The sequence below is a fragment of the Rhinoderma darwinii genome, chromosome 4 (assembly GCF_050947455.1).
Source record: "Rhinoderma darwinii isolate aRhiDar2 chromosome 4, aRhiDar2.hap1, whole genome shotgun sequence".
Lineage (NCBI taxonomy): Eukaryota > Metazoa > Chordata > Amphibia > Anura > Rhinodermatidae > Rhinoderma > Rhinoderma darwinii.
This window is the reverse complement of record NC_134690.1, coordinates 335,764,447-335,787,476: the sequence shown is the minus strand read 5'-3', so window position 1 is coordinate 335,787,476 and position 23,030 is coordinate 335,764,447. Positions and strand designations below refer to the sequence as shown.

Below are 23,030 nucleotides of genomic sequence, written 5' to 3'. Positions count from 1 at the left end.
AATCTGACGGAATATGCAACAGAAGCTCAAATGCAAATGGGAACATAGCCTTCTGGTTTTAAACACTGTTGCAGCTACACAGGTTGTGCACACGCTCTGGAGTCCAGGATAAACACTGGGGAAGCTCTAATCACCCTCTGGGACACTACTTGCACACCTAAGGTAAAACCTACAGGTTGATTTGTAAGTCATGTTATAGGGTGAAACAGAGTTTTGTCTTGCCACAGTAGAGCAACTTCTTTTTTTTTTTCCAATATATTTCACAATAAAGACCTTCATATTGAGCTATGTGACATCTTAAAAACACACGAGGCATTGCTCAAATCAATTATCATTTTTACATGGTATCGAACAGCACGTTCTGTTTTTTGTTAATGAGCATTGTAAAAAGAGGGTCGGCGCAATACCTGCTTCATCCTGAAAGCTGCCATCATGAGCGATGGGGAGTCCCCTCCTCACAACCGGTCCACCATAGCTACTCCCTTTTTTTTCTTCTACAGCTATTGTCAATAAAGCTGCATTCCTGCATCCCCTAATGTGAACAGATGTTCTCCTTCATCGCAGTATCAGGGGAAGTGCAGCAGGTTAAAGAAATGTAAGTATTGCTTAATTGAGAAACTCGATCACAGAACGATTGTGTCAGGATGAACTTTTCCTGTTTTGATACAAGAGACTCTTATTAAACTCTGCTGCTTTCCCACACAGCAGATGTGGGGATTCATTTGAGCAGTTCTTTCTGCATTCGGTACAGTTAATTCTTTTGGTGACCTTGTACAAGAAAGGTATGTTATCATTAGATATCATCTAAAGTTACTTCATTAATCAGCAGATGTAACTCTTTTGAGGGACAAGGACAGTATAAATTACAATAAATTGCTTGCTTTTATTTTTTTCTAGTTGCCTGTTACTAAGTGACAGATATTTCATGCACTAATTATCTTAGGAGCTACACAAGTGGTGTATATCTACGGTTTTCTCTAGATCATTATGCGATAGATATATATATTAACCCCCCTCCCGAAATCCACCGTATATATACAGCGCATGTAGTGTGGGGGAATATGGAACGGGCTCACGGGCTGAGCCCACTACATAGAACGACGTGTCGGCTGTGTGTTACAGCCGACCATTCAGGGTAACGAGCGGTTTCCCACTCGTTTAACCTGTTAAATTCTGGGGTCAATAGCGACCACAGCATTTAATCCCTTTAGGACACAGCCTATTTTGGCCTTGTGGACACAGACGATTTTTTTAATTTGTGGTAATAACATTAGGTTGCTTTTACCTATCCAAGCAATTCTGAGTTTGTTTTCTCGTGACATATTGGACTTTATGTTATTGAAAAAATTTGTTGCATAAATTCAATATTTATGTGTGAAAAACACAAATTTAGAGAAAATGTGCAAAAAATGTTCTCTATTTAAATGTATCTGCTTGTAAAACAGATAGTAATACCACACAAAATAGGTACTAGTTCACATATTCCACATGTCTACTATGTTTGCATCGTTTTTTGAACGTCCTTTTATTTTTATAGGACGTTAAAAAGCTCAGAACTTTAGCAGCAATTTCCCACATTTTCAAGAACATTTCAAAAGGCTATTTTTTTTCAGGGTTCATTTCTGAAGCGGCTTTGAGGGCCTTATATATTAGAAAGTCCCCATAAATCACCCCATTTTAAAAACTGCACCCCTCAAAGTATTCAAAACAGCGCTCAAAGTTTCTTAACCTTTTAGGTGTTTCACAGGAATTAAAGCAAAGTAGAGGTGGAATTGACAATTGTAATTTTATTTTATTTTTTCTGAAATTCCTTTTGTAATAAAAAATTTTTGTCCGTAACACATATAAGATTTTACCAAAGAAGCGCAACTCAAGTTTTTATAAATATTCCACATGTGGCCCTAGCGTGCTACTGGACTGAAGCACCGGCCTCAGAAGCAAAGGAGCACCTAGAGGATTTTGGGGCCTCCTTTTTCTTAGAATATGTTTTAGGCACCATGTCAGGTTTGAAGAGGTCTTGTGGTGCCAAAACTGAAAACCCCCCAAAAGTGACCCCATTTAGGAAACTACACCCCTCAAGAAATTTTTGTAGCGGTATCGTTCGCATTTTGACCCCACAGGTTAGGCTGTGAAAATGAATATTACAATTTTTTTCCATTTTAAAATCTTGAGTTTTTTTATTTTTGCAAGGGATAGAGGAGAAAAAGCACCCCAACATTTGTAAAGCAATTTCTCCCGAGTACGACAATACCCCACATGTGGTCATAAATGTTTTTTTCATTCAAAATTAATTAACCTTTTCAGGACTAATCCATGTTTTTGCTTTTTCATTTTCGTTTTTCACTTCCCGCCTTCCAAGAGCCATAACTTTTTTTTTTTTCGTCAATAGAGTGGTGTGAGGGCTTATTTTTTACGGGAAGAGTTTTCGTTTCTATTGGTGTCATTTCAACTACCATATAATGTACTGGGAAACTGAAAATAAAATTCTTTTGAAATTGGAAAAAATGGCAATTCCTCCATTGGTTTTTTTTTGTTTTGTTTTTACGACTTTCACCCTGTGGTAAAAACGACAACTTAACTTTGTTCTGCGGCTCAATACAATTACGGTGATACTAAATTTTATAGTTTTTTTTAAAATATATTTTACTACTTTTACAAAGAAAATCTATTTGTTAAAAAAATATATTATTTCACCACATACTGAGAGCCATAACTTTTTTGTTTTTTTTAGTCGATTGAGCAGTGTGAGGGCTTATTTCTGGTGGGACAAGCTGTGGTTTTTATTGTTACAACTTTTTGGTACATACAACTTTTTGATCACATTTTATTAAAAAAATTTTAGCGCCAAGTTGACCAAAAAACAGCAATTTTGCCAGTTTAAATTTTATTTTTTTATGACGCTCACCGTGCACTATAAATTATATTTTTACTTGATTCTGCGGGTCAGAAAGATTACGGCGCTACCATATGTATATCGTTTTTTTTTTTTTTGCAGCGTTTGCGCATTAAAAGTCACCATATTCTAAGAGCCATAACTTTTTATTTATTTTTCAGTCAAAAAAGCTGTGTAAGGGCTTGTTTTGTGCGAGACAGGTTGTAGTTTTTATTGGTACTATTTTGGGGTACATGCGACTTTTTTATCACTTTTTATTCTATATTTTGTGATGGGTGGTGCCAAAAAAAATTAGCAGTTCTGGCATTGTTTTTTATTTATTTTATTTTGCAGTGTTCACCCTGCAGCAAAAAAACTTTTTTTTTTTTTGTCCCACTAGGGGACTTGAAGATCTCCAGCACTGATCGCTGCTATAATACGTTACACTACCTAAGTAGTGTAATGTATTCTAACTGTCATTGTGACGCTGACAGGAAGCCTATTTATTTATAGGCTTCTGTACATGACAGACCCGGAGGCCTCTGGTTGCCATGCCAACCATCGGCACACTCTGCGATCGCATCGTGTGTGGTGTCGATGTGCTATAATCCCTTTATATGCGGTGATCGTGATTGATCGCCACATTTAAGGGGTTAATTGACAAAATCAGCAGCGATCAGCTGGCCGGCAACAGTGGAGTGTCAGCTGTCAGAGACATCTAGCCTTCTGGTTCCCGGTGCACACTGACAGTGTGCACCGGGAACGACTCAGTAACTGTACGTCCTGGTGCGGGGAAAAACGACACCGTTACTGAGTCGTGCAGGTAGGTGTCAAATGACTAAAAACAGGTGGGTGGCCCCCTGTAACGTTGCAAGCCCCCCCCCCCCCGCGACACGATCATAGGAGCTTCATAGGACTATATACTGCAATACATTAGTATTGCAGTATATCATGCAAGTGATCCAACAATCGTTGGTTCAAGTAAAAAACGGTCAAATATATTTTCTTAAATAAAAAAAATAAAAAATAAAAAGTTAAAGAAAACACTTCTCCCTCAAGCACAATGTAAAAAAAATAATACATAACTGGTATCGACACATCCGTAAAAGCCTGAACTATTACAATAGATCATTAGTCCGCACGGTGAACGCCACAAAAAATTAAAACTGCTAGATTTGCCAATTTTTGCTTACTTCATCACCCACAAAAAAAATGGAATAAAAAGTGCCCAAAAAGCCTCATGCACCCCAAAATGGTACCGATAGAAATTACAGCTCGCCCTGCCAAAAATAAGCCCTCATACCGCTCAATTGATGTAAAAATAAAAAAGTTCTGCCCCTTAGAATGTGGCGACAAAACTAAAATTTTATTTTTAACAATTAGTTTCTTCCTTGTAAAAGTAGTAAAACATAAAAAAAAAACTATCAATTTGGTATCACCGTAATCATATTAACCTGCAGAATAGTTACCATAAACACCGTAAAAACAAACCCACTGCGCGCCCCCCCCCCCCCCTCACAAAGATTGAGGAATCGCTGTTTTTTTTTCTATTCCACCCCAGAAATATTTTTTCCCCCAATTTACCACTACATCATTTGGTACAATAAATGGTGCCATGAAAATATACAACTCGTATTGATGTAATAATAAAAAAAAGTTATGGCTTTTGGAAGGTGGGAGGAAAAAACGAAACCTGAATATCTGATAAATGGCTGCGGCGAGAAAGGGTTAATAATCTTATTCTATTATTGCTCCATTTTATTATATTATCCGGATCGGGAAAGCTTTCTGGTTGCCAAAGGCAGGGGTTACAGGTTGCGCAGGCCGCCCCTCTTCAGTTCAGCATGATTGCTGGCAGTTTGACAATCATTATTTGAACTGAAGGAAAGTGCTCTTTAGAACCGGAACCTACAGTATTATGAACCACTTTAAGAAGGAACATTATTATTATTATTATTATTATTATTATTATTATATATTTTATTATTTTTTCTCTAGCCCATGAATACATGATTATTAATTTATAAATTTGTCCCATTTACCAAACCTAATGTATGGTTCATTTGGTTTAGTAAAATCTGAGAGATCCAGTAATATAGTGCGTGCTATAAGTGCAAATAATATTTGGTAGTAAAAATGGTAACCTTGTTAGGGAAAGGGATTTAATAATTATAAAGACAAATAAATGAAGTGTGGTATGAAAAAATGTATAGCTGATACTATGTGAATGTCCTTTAAAACCATTAATATGTATATAAGTCAATGTGGACATCCGATACAGATTCTCCTACATTCTTCTTTATTATAAACACCAACCGCCTCCTCCCTTTTTTATTTTCCTACTTCTTCCCTTTTTTTTTCCTTTTCCGGTTGTTCTTGATTTCTCGCTGTAGCTATGATCACTCCATTTTCAAGAGCAGGCTTTGTAGTTCGCGTTAATTATGAAATATAAAGTACAATGTAGTTATACAAATATGTCTGTTTTAGACTGAGGTAAAACTTTAAACCAGATTGTGTTTTGTTTAAATTTCAGTCTAGTTCGTCAGCGCTGTTTTATTTTCCTTGCTTCTTCTTTTCTGTATTTTTGTGCATTTCATTATTTTATATTAAATGTTACTCAATACAATAAAAATAGTTAATGTACAATATATTTCTGTTTTTATTTGGAACATCTTCAATATATATAGGCAGGAAGGAAGGATGGACCGTACCGCAGTGACTTGCTATATTGATTCAAATTAAAAGTGTAGAATAGCCTGTCTTAAATCTCTAGTTTTACATTGCTTGGTGTTAAATTGGAATCTGTTTTTCTTTTGTAAAATTTACTCTTGACCATGATTGACGGCTTATGTTTTTGTTTTTCAGCTCCCCATTGTAGAAAAGATCAGAACCATAGCTCAGAAGGTGTATGGTGCAGCAGATATAGAACTGTCTCCAAAAGCTCAGTCAAAGATAGAGGTCTACACACAACAGGTAAACCTAATGATGCAGCGTGATTAAGACTCATTAGACAGTAGACCTGTATTGGAATATAGCAATTTCTTATTTGAGGGTCACGAGATGCTGATCGTGTGATCCAAACAAATGTATCAACTTCTGGCCAAATTTTATTTACTGTGAGTTGTCCAGTTTACTTTCCATGATGCCAATATTTGAGTTTATAATGTTCCTAGTGAACTGTTTACTATGTTTACTAGTCAAGGACCAGCAAATTGACCATTGTGATTTTTTTACAGTGGAAAGTAAAATGTCAAATAAAATAAAATCAGAAGAAAAGAAACCTGCTTTGACTGCTAAATAAGCATCGCAAAAATTACATCACTAGCCCAACACACAAAGTTTATAGCAGTTTAACTAGCGCGTGCTAAATATGAACAGTGCATGGTCCTTAACTGGTTAACTCTGAATAGAACGACAAATACACAGAATTTTTTCAGGACTAGTATCATCCTTAGATAATTCGATTTTCATTTAGTTTATATTACTACTTAGTCTAGGTAATATCCCAGTTTAGTAGTTGAGGTTGGTTTTAAATAATAATTTAATGTGTTACATGTTAGAAACAAAGTTATCTAGGTGTGTAGCTGGGTATAAGTTTTGGGTAGTTGTCCCTATATGTCGAAACCTACTGCCATCATTTGCCAATTGGTTCATGGCAGCTTAGCGCTTTAGCCATTGGTTCTGAGCTGACCAAGGACAGCATCCGCAATAAGATTGTAGGTTGTGCTTGTGTGAGTATCCTCCCACACTCCGAAAACGTACACATGGATCAACTGGCATCCTATAAAATGTTTCCCTACTTTGTGGGTTTGTGGGACGTATATTAGACTATCAACTCTGCAGAGGCCCAAGATCCATGTGAGTGAATCCATTCTGTGATATTTTGGTGCTATATATATATATATATATATATATATATATATATATATATATATATATATATATATATATATATATATATATATATATATATATATAAAGAGTCTGTTTCACGAATGTGTAAAAAAAAAAAAAAAAAGCCCAAATTGGTGCCTTATTTTAGACTAATTTTAGGAGCAGATGTTTGCACCTCACTGGACACTTTAAAAAAAAAAGTCTAGTAAAAGGGCGTGGCTCAGAATAAATATAAGCCAATCAAGAGTCGGTATGAGCAAAAGAATAGTGACTAGCAAGATGTGCCAAATTTATTACAGTAAGGCATGCTGTATGGTCAATTTGGTGCATATTAAAACCACCTGGTCTAAGTTTATTCTATATAAAACTTAGACAAAAACTTCTATCTAAAACTTAGCTTATTAAATCTGCCCCATTATGTGCGACTTTTCAGGACCGTTTTTATCTTATTTCCCTGAGATGGCCTAAGTTTTTGTTTTTTCTTGGGGAGTTTTTGTTTTTTCCCGGTCCACAATTTTTTTTAATGTTTTAATTAAAGTTACTTTTACATGGCAGTTTTTTAATCAGTATTTTGCATCAGTATTTAAGAAAGAATTTCCACTCTTGATTTTGACTTAAAAATACTGAAACAAAATCCTGACATGGGAAAGTGGCCTGAGACTGTGTGCACATCTGCATCGCAAACTCAATTAGGAGCCTCCGTTGCAGATTCGGTCATTTTTGAGAGACCGCAATGGGTTCCGTCGGCTCGACGTTAGTTGTTATGCCATAAATGTCTGAGTTGGAAATAACCCTTTTAAATAGTGATGAGCCATGATACTAAATGCAGCAGATAGACACACAAAAAAAAGACCCTTTTTTTCTGATCCTCGTTTTTGTTTAACCCTTTTTTTTGTCCATAATAAAAACTCTTTAAAAATGAAGGAGAGAGCACACACAGTAGTAAAAAGCTTTTAGCCATACAAAAAGGCACAATGAGGGGAGCCGGTATAGGAAATGGTCATGGCAGGATGTTTTATGTTTTTTGATTTACTTTTATGTGGGCTTATGCATAAAACTTCACGGAATCTTCTCTTTTTACACAGGGTTTCAATAAACTTCCAATCTGCATGGCCAAAACCCACCTGTCTTTATCACATCAGTCTGATAAGAAAGGAGTACCCACAGGTTTCATTCTACCCATAAGTGATGTCAGAGCTAGCATCGGTGCTGGATTTATATATCCACTAGTGGGAACTGTAAGTATTGTACAATATGAAATCTTACTAACTTTAAAATGTTTCTTTAACCCCTTGGAGACAGACAGTTTTGGCCTTGTGGACACAGCCTATTTTTTTCAAATCTGACAGGTCACTTTGTTGTAATAACTTGGGAATGCTTTTACTTATCCAAGCGATTATGAGATTGTTTTCTCGTGATATATATTGTACTTTGTTAGTGAAAAAATTTGATTAGATAAATTCTATATTTATTTGTGAAAAACACATATTTAGGAAAATGTGCAAAATTAGCACTTTTCTAAATGTATCTGCTGGTAAGACAGATAGTAATACCACACAAAATAGTTACATCTTTACATTTTTAATATGTCTACTTTATGTTTGCATCATTTTTTTGAACGTCCTTTTATTTTTTTAGGATGTTACAAGGCTTAGAACTTTAGCAGCAATTTCTCATATTTTCCAGAAAACTTCAAAATGCTATTTTTTCAGGGACCAGTTAAGTTCTGAAGTGGCTGTGAGGGCGTTATATATTATAAAGTCCCCATAAATCAACCCATTTTAAAAACTGCACCCCTCAAAGTATTCAAAACAGAATTAAGAAAGTGTCTTAAACCTTTGGGCTTTTCACAGTAATTAAAGAGGCTCTGTCACCACATTATAAGTGCCCTATCTTGTACATAATGTGATCGGTGCTGTAATGTAGATTACAGCAGTGTTTTTTATTTAGAAAAACGATCATTTTTGACGGAGTTATAACTTAGTTTAGCTTTATGCTAATGACTTTCTTAATGGACAACTGGGCGTGTTTTACTTTTTGACCAAGTGGGCGTTGTGGAGAGAAGTGTATGACGCTGACCAATTAGTGACCGATCAGCGTCATACACTCCCCCCCCCCCCCCCCCATTCATTTACACAGCACATAGTAATCTTACTAGATCACTATGTGCAGCCACATACACACACACACTAACGTTACTGAAGTGTCCTGACAGTGAATAGACATCACTACCAGCCAGGACGTGATGTTTATTCAGAATCCTGACACTTCGGTAACATTTGTGTGAGATTTACAGCAAGGCAAGCGTAATCTCGTTTTAAATGACCGTTTACAGCGTAATCTCGCGAGAGTACGCTTGCCTTGCTGTAAATCTCACACAAACGTTACCGAAGTGTCAGGATTGTGAATAGACATTTTCTGTGTATGTGGCTGCACATAGGGATCCAGCAAGATCACTATGTGCTGTGTAAATGAATGGAGAGAAGTGTTTGACGCTGATTGGTCAGCGTCATACACTTCTCTCCACAACGCCCACTTGGTCAAAAAGTTAAACACGCCCAGTTGTCCATTAAGAAAGCCATTAGCAGAAAGCTAATATAGGTCATAACTCCATCAAAAAAGATCGTTTTTCGAAATAAAAAAAACACTGCTGTAATCTACATTACAGCGCCAATCACATTATGTAGAAGATAGGCCACTTATAATGTGGTGACAGAGCCTCTTTAAAGCAAAGTAGAGGTGAAATGTAGAAATTTCTTTGCAGAAACTCATTTTTAACAAAAAAAAATTTGTAACACAAAGTTTTACCAAAGAAATTTAACTCAATATTTATTGCCCAGATTCTGCAGATTTTAGAAATATCCCACATGTGGCCCTAGTGTGCTAATGGAATGAAGCACAGGCCTCAGAAGCAAAGAAGCACCTACTGGATTTTGGGCCTCCTTTTTATTCTAAAATATTTTCTGCTTCGTGTCAGGTTTGAAAAGGTCTTGTGGTGCCAAAACATAGGGAAAACCCTCAAAAAGACACTATTTTGGAAACTGCACTCCCAAGGAATTAATCTAGGGGTATAGTGAGCATTTTGATCCTACAGTTTTCTTGCTAAATTTCTTTGAATTAAGCCATAAAAATGAAATCTACATTTTTTTCAAATAACACATAAGGTTTTAGTTTTTACAAGGAATAAAGAAGAAAATGCACCTCAACATTTGAAAAGCAATTTCTCCCGATCGCGGAAATACCCAATATGTGGTCATAAACTTATGTTTGAACACACGGCAGCCGTTAGAAGGGAAGGAGCGCCATTTGGCTTTTGGAGCTCAAATTTTGCTATAATGGTTTTCAGTGCCATGTCGCATTTTCAAAGCCCCTGAGGGACAAAAACAGTGGAAACCCCCCCCCCCCAAAAAAAAAGTGACCCCCCATTGTGGAAACTACACCCATTGTGGAATTTATCTGGGGGTATACTGACCATTTTGACCCCACAGATTTTTTTGCAGAATTAATTGGGCTGTCAAGTAGGCTGTGAAAATGAAAATCTAAATTTTTTTCCCATAAAATGTAGCTTTAGCATAGATTTTTTTTCATTTTCACAAGGGCTAAAATGGAAAAAGCACACCAATATTTGTAAAGCAATTTCTCCCGAGCACGGAAATACCCCATGTATAGACATAAATTGCTGTTCGTGCCCAAGGCAGGGTTTAGAAGGGAAGGAGCATTATTTGGGCTTTGGAGCTCAAATTTTGCTGGAATGTTTTTTGGCGCCATGTCACATTTGTAAAGCCCCTGCGGGACCAAATCAGTGGAAACCCACCAAAAGTGACCCCATTTTGGAAACTACACCCGGAAGGAATTTATTGAGGAGTATAGTGAGCATTTTGACCCCACTGTTTTGTTGTTGTTTTTTTTTTTGCAGAATTTAGTGTAATTATGCTGTAATTATGCTCTTTTTCATATAAAACTTTTACAAATTTTACAAGAAATAAAGGAGAACATGCACTCCAACATCTGAAAAGCAAGTTCTCTCGATTATGGCAATACCTCATGTGGTAATAAACTGCTTTTTGGACACAAGGCAGGGCTCAGGAGGGAAGGAGCGATATTTGGCTTTTGATGCTCAAGTTTTGCTGGAATAGTTTTTGGATGTCATGTCGCATTTTCAAAGCCCCTGAGGGACCAAAACAGTGGAAAACACCCAAAAGTGACCCATTTTGGAAACTAAAGCCCTCAAGAAATTTATCGAGGGATATGTGAGCATTTAGACCCCACAGATTTTTTGCTGAACTTAGTGGAATTAAGCCGTGAAAATTAATATCAAAATTTGCATTTTTAAATTTCCACAAGGGATAAAAGAGAAAAAGCCGCCCAACATTTGTAAAGCAATTTCTCCCGAGTACGGCAATACCCCACATTTGGTCATAAACTGCTGTTTGGACTCACAGCAGGGCTCTGAAAGGCGCTATTTGGCATGCAGAGTTTGCTGATATGATTTTTGGGCGCCATGTCACATTTGCAAAACCCTGAGGTACCAGAGTACAGTGGAAGCCCCCAAGAAGTGACCCCATTTTAGAAACTACACCCCTCAAAGCATTTGTTATTTTCCTCAACATATGACAGGACTCAGAATTGAAGAGCACCAAGTGCATTTGAGTCCTATTTTGGTGATTTTCACATCATTGGCCCACAATTGCAGGGCTCTGAGGTAAAATAGTAAAACAAACCCCCAAGTAGTGACCCCTATCTTGGAAACTACACCCCTTAGGGCATATTAAGGGGTGTAGTGAGTATTTTGACCACATGTGTTTTTTCACTAGAAATGACTGCGTAGCAGGTGGTGCAAACTAAACATTTTAATTTTCCATTGATATGCCATTTTAGGGCACAATATGTTGTGCTCAGTTTGTGCCAGACAAATACCTCATAAAATGTTAAGCGGGTTCTCTCAGGTATGGCAATGCCATATATGTGAACGTAAACTGCTATTTGGGCACGCTGTAGGGCTCAGAAGGAAAGAAGCGCCATTTGGCTTTTGGAGTGCAGATTTTGCTTGGTATTTTTTGTGTTTGGGGATTTGCTGGTATTTCAGTTTATAATGTGGGGGCATATGTAAGCTGTACGGAGAACATCAGGGTATAATAAGAGGGTATAATAATGGGGTAAATAAATGATAATTCGTAGATATGTGACCGCTGTCGCACTGATAAATTGTGCCCGATCTTATCTGCTTTTGGAACGCTGCACATTTTCTGTCACTATGTTCTGAGAGCCAGAACTTTTTTATTTTTTTTCTACCGGAGCGGTGTGAGGGCTTATTTGTTGCGGTACAATTTGTAGTTTTCATTGGTACCATTTTGGGGTGCATGCGATTTTTTTTTTTATTATTATTTATTTATTTTTTTCTTTGTTTTTTTTACTGCTTTTTTATAAAAAAATTTAGCACGCAAGGTGACCAAAAACAAGCAATTCTGACAATGTTTTTTATTCTTTTTTTTTTTTTACAGTGTTTACCGTGAGCTATAAATGCCATTTTACTTTTATTCTATGGGCCGATACCCTTACGGTGATACCATATGTACATAGGGTTTTTTTTTATGTTTTACAGCGTTTGCACAAAAAAAAAAATTTTTTCCCCCATTTTTTTTTTTGCGTCACCGTATTCTGAGACCCATAACTTTTTTATCTTTCATCAATAAAGCTGTGTGTTTTGCGGGGCCGGTTTTAGTCCTTATTGGTACTGTTTTTGGGTAAATGCGACTTTTTGATCGCTTTTTTTATCCTATGTTTTGTGAGGGGTGGTGACCAAAAAATGCAATTCTGGCATTTGTTTTATATTTTCTTTGCTGTGATTACACTACAGAAAAAATAACATTATAGTTTTACAGTTTGGGTCGTTACGGACACGGTTATACCAAATGTGTACTTTTACTATAACATTTAAATTTTTTCCTTATAATATGACTTATTATAGGAAAAAAGGCAGTGTTTGTTTTTTTTTTAACTTGAAACGTTTATTTTTACACTTTTATTCAACATTTTATTATTGGCCTGCACTTCTGATCTTTACTCTAATCTAATACTTTACTCTAATACATTGCACTACCCTGGTAGTGCAATGCATTAGAGTTGTCAGTTATTCAGTGACAGCAAGCCTATTAGGCGCCGCCTAATGGGCTTCCATACGTGGCAGACAAGGAGGCCATTGTTAGGCCTCCGGTTGCCAGAGCATCTATCAGCAACGCTGCGCATCGCAGCGATGCCGATCGGCTTCAAATCACCAAGATGCAGCGATCGCTATTGATCGTGGCTTCTAAAGGTTCAATGGCAGGGATCAGAGATGGCTCCGTTCCCTTCCATTATAGCTGACACCAGCAGCTGATGTCGCAGGCTCACTTTTGAGTGCTGCATTTAATCGGCCAGATCGGACACCCTGACACCCGCTGGCGATGTGAGCCCACACCATCATCATCCCGTACTATTACGTTGCTTTTCCTTAATACCTTGGCGTCCGCAACGTAATAGTACGTGACATGTCGCAAAGGGGTTAAGGGCTTTGTAAAACTTTTGTATAATGTTGTTTTTTTTTCTTTTTTTTTTAAATAAAATGGTCAATCCGTGTGTTCTGCGCAACTTTATAATTCGTTTTTAGCTAAATTTATTTTTTCTTTGAGATACAGCTGCTCTGTATTCTGTATACAGCGCAGCTGAATCCCGTACCAGTCACGTCCGTGGGGTTTAGTATTAGCGGGTCTCTAAAACGCAGGATCCACCTATTATCCATCACATCTCAGATACATTTTAGATCCCCTCATCGTTTAAATCATAATAAAATTTATATTTTTCTACTTTTCTGTCCTAAATAGTGTCTGACTCTTGTTTCTCGGTGTTTAAATTATGTATTGGAGTTTCTATTTCGTTACTCTTTTTCTTTAAATTTGGAGGTGTTTTTAACTTCACGTAGGAATCACCTAGCCAATAACGTGTACTGTGAGACTTATGTAGATTAAATATCACACTATGGTTACCATTATTGATGTGTATTCCAAATTAGAATTTTATTTGTCGGTGCTAATATAACAAAACTTTATGCCAAAAAATGACTTCACTGTCACAACACCCGGACTCCTATTTTACCAAATATAAATACAATTTTAAATCCTTACAGGCATTGGCCTTGGAGGGGGTTTCCCACCAATATAAGTTATAACATAGATGGATTGATTATCTTATTGCTAACCTACACCCTTTTTAAAGGGGCTTTCTATTCCTAAGAAATTGATGGCTTATCCTCAGGATAGGCCAGCAATATCTGCACAGTCAGGGTCCGACTCCCGGCACACCCGCCAATAAGCTGTTTTGAAGGTGCCGCATCTCTTGTACAAATGGGAGAAGGCTGTAATACTGTAAGCCGGCGCTACAATTGTGTCGGCGATTCGCACTGTGAGCAGTAAAGGAAATAAAGGGGAAGCAGTGCCCCCGTATCAGTACTCCGGCCCCTTCAAAACAGCTGATGGTCGGGGTTGCAGGGAGTCCGACCCCAAGCGATCAGATATTGATGGCCTATCCTGAGCATAGGCGATCAATTTCTTAGGACTTGGAAAACCCTTTAACCCTTTCTCTACCGACCATAGTCTCTCTTTACTGCAATGGAGGAGCTGTATGTGTACGATAGACCGGATATATTGTAGTCTGTTGTCAGTTATCGAATATACATTGTTATTCATATGCTTAATTTACTAGCATATATCTTAAAGAAAAAATAAAATCTCAGTTTTGAGAACCCATACAAAAGTGAACACATTGGGGTGATTTATTAATAGTGTCCTAAATTTAGACAGGATAAAACTAGACAAGACAGGCATAAACTGCGCAGAATTAATCTGTGGCGTACGCTGTATGATAAATTTGGCGCATCTCTCTTAGACAGGTTTGACACTTTACGTTACATCGTCTCTTGGCTGGTGTACTTTAAATTAATATTTTGCACCAATAAAAACGCGTACGCTTTTAATAAATCTAACGCACTTTACAACTCTTAACCACGCTCTTTTTTCTAAACCCTTTTCTAAGTTGTACGTTGCATAAAGTGTCTAAAACACATATTTTGATGCAATTTGTTCTAGAATTCTGGCACATTTTGCTTAGTAAATATCCCCCATTACTTATGGTGATTATTAAATGGTATAAAAAGTAAATACATGTAATAAACAAACAATAAAAACAAAATCAAGAAAACAAACAAAATAAAACACCCAAAACTTCCCTATCCTCGAATGTTCATAAGCAAGATAAGTATTTCAGTTAGAGCATTTTTGTAGCAGAGAGTTCTATAACTACACAAGTGACCAGGATATGAGGTTGGAGCAAAATATAGAAATTACTTTGTGTTACTGGATTGTATTTTTGCCATCCTTCGTCTCTTCTTTATGTTCGTTGTAAGGACCCCTGACCTAATTTCCTATTGTCATCTATACATAGAAAGGTCCCATAGCTGCTCTGATGTCCAGCTGGGAACGCTCTATTTCCGCATGAGCTCTTCTGCTATGTTATCTCAGCCACCCAGATCAGTCTTCAGTTTTTTTGGCTCACGTACGCCAATAAGGGAAGGCTGGCTGAGTTACTGTTACATCATTGTTCTTAAGGATGATCTATTTGAAAAGGGAAGTAGTTGCTGAACAAAAAAGGTTCCTGGAATTCAGGAAGACTTGTCACATGTGCTTCTTAGCCTTGAAAATAGCTTTCCTTGCGCTTGTTCCGGACGAAGATTTCATTCATAAGTATTGTGGCATGCAGATGGTGTGAAGTCACAGTTGTAAAACCTTCTTTTCTATTTGGGTGTTTTTCAGGATTTTTTGTTTTTTGAATTTTAACTGAAAAGAACATTTAGATCATTTAGCTATTGGACACTTTTAGAAAATGTTCCCATCTAACAGATCAGATAAGCTGTGGGAATATAGTGACGTATCAAATTGGCATCTAAATGATTAAGTCATATTTCTATCACTTGATTTGCAAAATGTCAGTTGTGTGAGTGCCTGTAACCGCTTGTAACAGATTTTACAGCTTGCTTAGTAATCGTACAAGTAGGGATCAGTCACCTTTTGAAAGGAAAGGAAGGTACCAACGTGATGCAAGACATATGTAAAGGCCTTAAATGGATACTAACATTTCAACCAACTTTGTGCTAATCTAATAGTATACCTGATATTTAACTACTTTGTAATTTACTTACCGCACATATAACCGCTTATTCAGAAAAGTCCCCTGAAATGTTAGGTACGCTTTAAAGTGTGCAAACATGTTTACCCTCAGGGACTTGCTGTAAAAAAATAGAAAAACAGCATGGGCTTTGTCTGGCATTACAATTCAGCCTAGTTCACTTGAATGGAGAGGAGCCGCAATACAATACACATTCAATAGACACACATGGTGGGGTTTCTGGAAGTAAAAGGAAAAAAAAGCAGATCCTTGTTTCAGATGCTGGACAACCACTGTAAATTCCTTGCTTACCCTACATATGCATAAAACTATATATTCCAGATTCTGGTATGTGTTTTTGGTGGCTAGCCAATATGTTCAGGATCATCAGGCTTGCTATGTAATTGTATGAAGTCTCCAAGAGCTGGAAGGTACACAACTCCTTATAGCACAGTCGACTGCACTATTGATTCTGTCGAAACAACGGAACCCTCTCACAAAGGTGACAAATAAAAACCTTTAGCAACGTTTCCGTCACCGTTGAGATCAATGGTGATTCAAACGAAAGTTAAGGTTTCAGTTTGCCTTTCCATTGAGGGGTTAACCCGACGGAACCACTCAATGGAAGGGCAACGCTGATGTGAACAGGCCCTTAAAGAGGCTCTGTCACCAGTTTTTGCAACCCCTATCTCCTATTGCAGCAGATCGGCGCTGCAATGTAGATAAGAGTAACGTTTTTGTTTTTTTTTAAAACGAGCATTTTTGGCCAAGTTATGACCATTTTTATATTTATGCAAATGAGCCTTTCTTAAGTACAACTGGGCGTGTTTTAAAGTTATGTACAAGTGGGCGTGTATTGTGTGTGTACATCTGGGCGTTTTTACTTCTTTTACTAGCTGGGCGTTGTGACTAGAAGTGTATGATGCTGACGAATCAGCATCATCCACTTCTCTTCGTTACCACCCAGCTTCTGGCAGTGCACAGACGCACAGCGTGTTCTTGAGAGATCACGCTGTGACGTCACTCACTTCCTGCCCCAGGTCCTGCATCGTGTCGGACGAACGAGGACACATCGGCACCAGAGGCTACAGTTGATTCAGCAGCAGCATCAGCGTTTGCAGGTAAGTAGCTACATCGACTTACCTGCAAACGCCGATGCTGCTGCAGAATCAAATGTAGCCTCTGGTGCCGATGTGTCCTCGCTCGTCCGACACGATGCAGGACCTGGGGCAGGAAGTGAGTGACGTCAGTGTGATCTCTCGAGAACACGCTGTGTGTCTGTGCACTGCCAGAAGCTGGGTGTTAACGAAGAGAAGTGGATGATGCTGATTCGTCAGCATCATACACTTCTATTCACAATGCCCAGCTAGTAAAAGAAGTAAAAACGCCCAGATGTACATACACAATACACGCCCACTTGTACATAACTTTAAACACTCCCAGTTGTACTTTAGAAAGCCTCATTTGCATAAATATAAAAATGGTCATAACTTGGCCAAAAATACTCGTTTTTAAAAAAAAAAACACGTTACTCTTATCTACATTGCAGCGCCGATCTGCTGCAATAGGAGATAGGGGTTGCAAAATCTGGCGACAGAGCCTCTTTAACCAGGTTCATAACTTTTTATTAGACATTTACATGGACAGACCTCTGTGGATTTAATTTTACCTACCATATTTACAGTGTGTTGTAGTCCTTTTGAAGCCTGTTTTTTTGTGTTAATCTTGGCCCTAGTTCCCACTCAGCATGGATGGCTTTCCAGGGAAAATAAACAAAATTTTATTGGAACATATTGGCAATAACACAAGAAGTTAATTTAATTAGCACTTGTGTGGTTTTTATCTCGGTTCCCTGTGACCCTGACCTGGAGTCAGATAATATGCAGGTGGAACAATGACATCACCCATTGGTTATGGCCAGCAGCACTATGGCACTTGTCCAGGAAGTCCACATTAGGATCACGGAACAAATTTGTTTTGGTTAAACATTTTATTTCAGTTTAGAATCTGTGTATCTGATTCTGTTATGTACTGAGCGATTGGAATTTAATATGGTTTTTCTTTCTTTACGTATTGAAGTCACATTGCCTGACTGAAAAACCGCATTTAAAGGAACTGATTATGTTGCCTTGCAGTCTTTTCTGCAGGCAACTTTATAGAGAAAGGAGCTGAACAGACTAATATATAATATATTGATGTCTTTTCCACAAAACTATATAACTGAGTGGGTGAAGAGACTCCTATTGACAGCATCCCCTGTATGAGTGTGTATTTAGAGATAGAGGGCCTATCAATAAGTTAGACTACCTACTGGGTTAGTATTCCCAAATGACCCGATTTGAAAAACTAATTTCCCCCTTTTGCTGCTTAATCAACCAGTTAACCAATTTCAATTGACAATTGGGTTCAGTTTCACTAGCCAGACCAGGCATGATTACTGCCAGACCTGTTGAATATAAACATCGCTTAAAGAGGCTCTGTCACCACATTATAAGTGCCCTATCTCCTACATAATGAGAAGGCGCTATAATGTATGTGACAGCAGTGCTTTTTATTTAAAAAAACGATCTATTTTCACCACTTTATTAGCGATTTTAGCTTTATGCTAATTACTTTCTCAATGGACAACTGGGCGTGTTTTACTATAGACCAAGTGGGTGTTGTTCAGAGGAGTGTATGACGCTGACCAATCAGCGTCATACACTTTTCTCCATTCATTTAGTCAGCGCATAGGGATCCTTTTAGATCAGTATGTGCTGTCTTATACTAACACATTAACGACACTAAAGTGTTTAAACAGTGAATAGAAATTCCACGGGATGTCTATTCACAATCCCTGCACTCCGTTAATGTTTCTGTGGTAGTTACAGCAGAGGAAGCGTAATCTCGTTGTAACCGGTCATTTACTGCGTAATCTCACGAGATTACGCTTGCTCTGCTGTAGCTACCACAGAAACATTAACCAAGTGCAGGGATTGTGAATAGACATCCCGTGGAATGTCTATTTACTGTCTAAACACTTCAGTATCGTTAATGTGTTAGTATAAGACAGCACTTACTGATCTAAAAGGATCCCTATGCACTGTGTAAATGAATGGAGAGAAGTGTATGACGCTGATTGGTCACTGATTAGTCAGCGTCATACACTCCTCTGTACAACGCCCACTTGGTCAATAGTAAAACACGCCCAGTTGTCCATTGAGAAACTCATTAGCATAAAGCTAAAATCGCTAACAAAGTGGTGAAAATCGTTTTTTAAAATAAAAAGCACTGCTGTCTGCTACATTATAGCGCCAATCTCATTATGTAGGAGATAGGGCACTTATAATGTGGTGACAGAGCCTCTTTAAGTAGAACCTGTCTGGCAATGTGAAGCAGACTTGGAGGTCTCAAAAAGCAGCACATGATGCCACCTTCTAAAGAGATTAAATACAAATGCCATTGAATTCCACCAGTCTGGAAAGGGTTACAAAGCCATTGCTAAGGCTCTGACACTCCAGCAAACCACAGTGCGAGCCATTATCCACAAATGGAGAAAAGTTGGAACAGTGGTGACCCTTCCCATTTCCAGAAGGTCAAAAAAGATCCCAGATGAACGTGTAAAGAACTGTGGGCCTCACTTACCTCAGTTAAGGTCCATGTACACGATTCTACAATAAGAAAGACACTGGGCAAAAATGTCATCTATGGGAGAGTTGCAAGGCACAAGCCACTGCTGACCAAAAAGAACACAAAGCCTCGACTTGCATTTGCAGAAAAGCCTCTAGATGACCCCCAAGGCTTTTGGAATAATATTCTGTGGACTGATGAGTCAAAGGTGGAGCTTTTTAGAAGACGTCTGGTTCCATCTGGCGTAAAGCCAATACCACAATAATACTATTGTATTTCAGTATTTTGTCATATCTACAGGCTTCTGTTAAGCCCTGCCAGATGCACAGCTTAAAAGGCAGAGTGAAGGCAGACTTGGGAGGCCTTCATTAAGCCCCTGGATTGCCATGACACCCTTCGGCAACCCCAATATCAAGTTCGCGATGCATCGGTCGCGATTGTCCATGGCCTTTAAGGGGTTAAACGGCCAGGAACAGCACGATCGCTGTTCCTGGCCATTCGTCCCGGGAGTCAGCTGTAAAACACATCTGACACAAGCAGCATATGGAGCGTGCTCAGCGCGTGGGCCCACTCCATTTTTCACCCCCCACACCAAGACGTCCTATCACGTCTTGGTGTACGAAGGGGTTAAATGTATAAATACAATGATCCTATAGCTATATATCAGTCTGCTCAGCTCCTCCTACTCTATAAGATTATGCTTGCAGATCAGACTGGATGTTTTACGTGACAGGTTCCTTTTTAAGTTTATCTGTATTCTCACTTCTGTATGGTTTTATGCATCGCAATTGCCCAATACAAAAAGGAAACGGTTTACACCGCTTTAGCCAAAAATAAAACCTTGGAGTCGTTTTCGGCATACTATCAAATGTACAGAACGTATTTCAGAAAATGTTACCCTTATTTTTATTCTCTCGGTCTACTAATTTGGATCTTCAATAAAATACAGGAAAACCACAGAGTGACAGTTGTCTTTCCTCCTCTGCCTTTACAGTTGAATTCCACTATTCCTAGACTTCATGAACTGAAATAGTCGCTCATCTGTGTACCTACCATTCATTCTCTGCCTGGAACCTCCATTCTCCCCATAGGTAGGGTTCCAGAGTTGTCCCCCTCTACTATCGTCAATCTATGGCATATCCTGTGGATAGGTCAGAAGTTGACATGTCAGATGTTTTGCAAAACCATAGTTATACTTTTTTTTAATAATTGGATAACAAATGAACATTTAAAGCAATTTTTCATATTTGAATTAAGCGAACATATTCTGAAGTCGTACAGTTTTTAAAAGAAAAAAAAATAATCATTTTATCAGGCAATTTATGAGTAATGAGCAGAAATGTCTAATTTCACACCACTAGATCTGATTCTCATGTTGTCTATTATAGATTCTTCGCACTTACTGGCTGCATTATGCAAGGACTGTATCATTGGGATTTCACGGTCGCATTCCAAGAGTCGTAACTTTTTTTTATTCCGTCGACATAGACGTATAAGGGCTTGTTTTTTGCGGGACGAGTTGTGTTTTGTAATTGCTCCATTTTTAGATGCTCATAATATATCGATTAACTTTTATTTTAGGAGAGAATTGAAAATAAGCAGCTATTCCAGCATTGATTTTCAAGTTGTTCTTTACGCTGCATAGTAAATGGCGTAAATTTATATGTTAACTTTATTCTATGGGTCGGCACGATTAAGGGGATACCAAATATGTAAAGGTTTTATGTTTTCCTACGTTTGCGCAACAAAAACCCTTTTAGAAAAAAATTACTTGTTTTTGCATCGCCGCATTCCAAGAGCCGTAACTTTTTTATTTTTCCGTCAAAGTGGCCGTTTGTGGTCTTGAATTTTTTGCAGGCCAAGGTGTAGTTTTCATTAGTACTATTTTAGGGTACATAGAACTTTATAGATTAACTTTTATTTAATTTTTTATGGGGGGAATGCGAGAAAAGAGAATTTTGCCGTTTTTTGCATTTTTTTTTTGGACGCCGTTCATCCGGCAGTTTAATTAATGTGTTCATTTTATTGTTAAAGTCGTTACGATCGTGGGGATACCATATATGTGTTATTTTGTTGACACTTTTACTAAATAAAACGTTTTATTTTATTTTGACTGTAATTTTTTTCTTTTAGTATACCAAAGCATTATTATCTATTAATAATAATGGCATTTGCTGAAAGCAGACGTGGGGTGCCTTTGTTAGGCCCTCGGCTGCCATGGAAACCCGACGGCGTTCCGCGATTTCTTTGCGGGGGCGCTGATGGGGTGACAGAGGAAGCTCCCTCTCTCTGTCAAACACATTAGATGTTGCTGTGACTATTGACAGCGGCATTTAATGGGTTAAACTGCCAGAATCGGAGTGTGCTTCGATTGCGGCAGGAGCCAGACTGTGTATAATAGCCGTGCTCCTGCCGCTGATCGCGTGTGTACACTGACAGTACCCAGGCGATCAGAAGACGGATATATCCGTCCTTTTGCGGGAACTAACTCCTGCACAGGACGGATATATCTATCCTTCGTCATAAAGGGGTTAAAAATATTTTTATACATGAATTATAAACCAGCTTCACATTACCCACTCATGGCCCTTCCCTAGGGGTACAAACTAGAGATTTTACTAAAATTGGCTGTTTCTTCGGTTTAGAAACTCATTGGTACTTCTCTTCTTTCCTGCTTACACCCAGCTGATGAAATACTCCAAAGGAATGTACTTCCTTTCCTTAACATAGACTAATAGTGGCTTTACGTTTTTTTGTTTTTTTTCAGCAGTATTCATTATAACGTTCTGCATGTTTCAGTGATTAGATCTAATTACATGTACTTCAGCAGATTAATTTCCAGCCCAATGATATCGGCATTTAGGTATTTTTCGTCAGGAAGTGTGTTCTTTTTGGCAGCTGGAGCTAGTTATTCCAATTTGCAGAAGGTCTGACATGAGCCAAGGACTGAGTTTTTCTTGGAAATCAAAAACGAAAGACCACCGGGGGTTACTTTACTAAGGGATGAATGTTTGGTTTGGGTAAAACTATTCTCATTTTCATGCAACTTTGACTCGTTCAACCTGCTTCCAATTTAAAGGTGCATACAAGAATGGTTGCTTAACAATAAAAATAACTTATGTGATTTTATGTAGTATTTTTCCTTTCTTTTTTTTTTTTTGTAACTTCATACCTGAAGTTCCTGCTTTTCAAATATTAGACTACCGTATTTATTTTTCCCTCCTCCAATGTTCTCCCTTCTTTTTACCCTTTGCCCTGAGGTTCTCTAGCTCACTTGCACCAACTTTATATTCTTCCTAGCTCCGTGGTAATTTCTTTGCCTGTGGGTTCTCAGTAGTAAATTCTTCTTCTGTTCCACTCCTGCTAGAAGCTCTCTAGTGTCTTGTGTGTAAGGAATTTAAAGTTTTTTTTCCACAATCCATATTATCATCTATCCACAGGATAGGTGATAAATATGTGA

At 38.0% G+C, this 23,030-nt stretch overlaps 1 protein-coding gene across 1 annotated transcript in view; it reads left to right on the top strand.

Moving 5' to 3' along the window:
• MTHFD1L (methylenetetrahydrofolate dehydrogenase (NADP+ dependent) 1 like) overlaps positions 1-23,030 on the top strand; it is a 219,307-nt gene that overhangs the window by 138,384 nt on the left and 57,893 nt on the right. The window contains exons 25-26 of the mRNA XM_075862846.1: positions 5,738-5,845; positions 7,852-8,004. Of these exons, the coding sequence (XP_075718961.1) occupies positions 5,738-5,845; positions 7,852-8,004 (261 nt within the window). The remainder of the gene's footprint in view (positions 1-5,737; positions 5,846-7,851; positions 8,005-23,030) is intronic.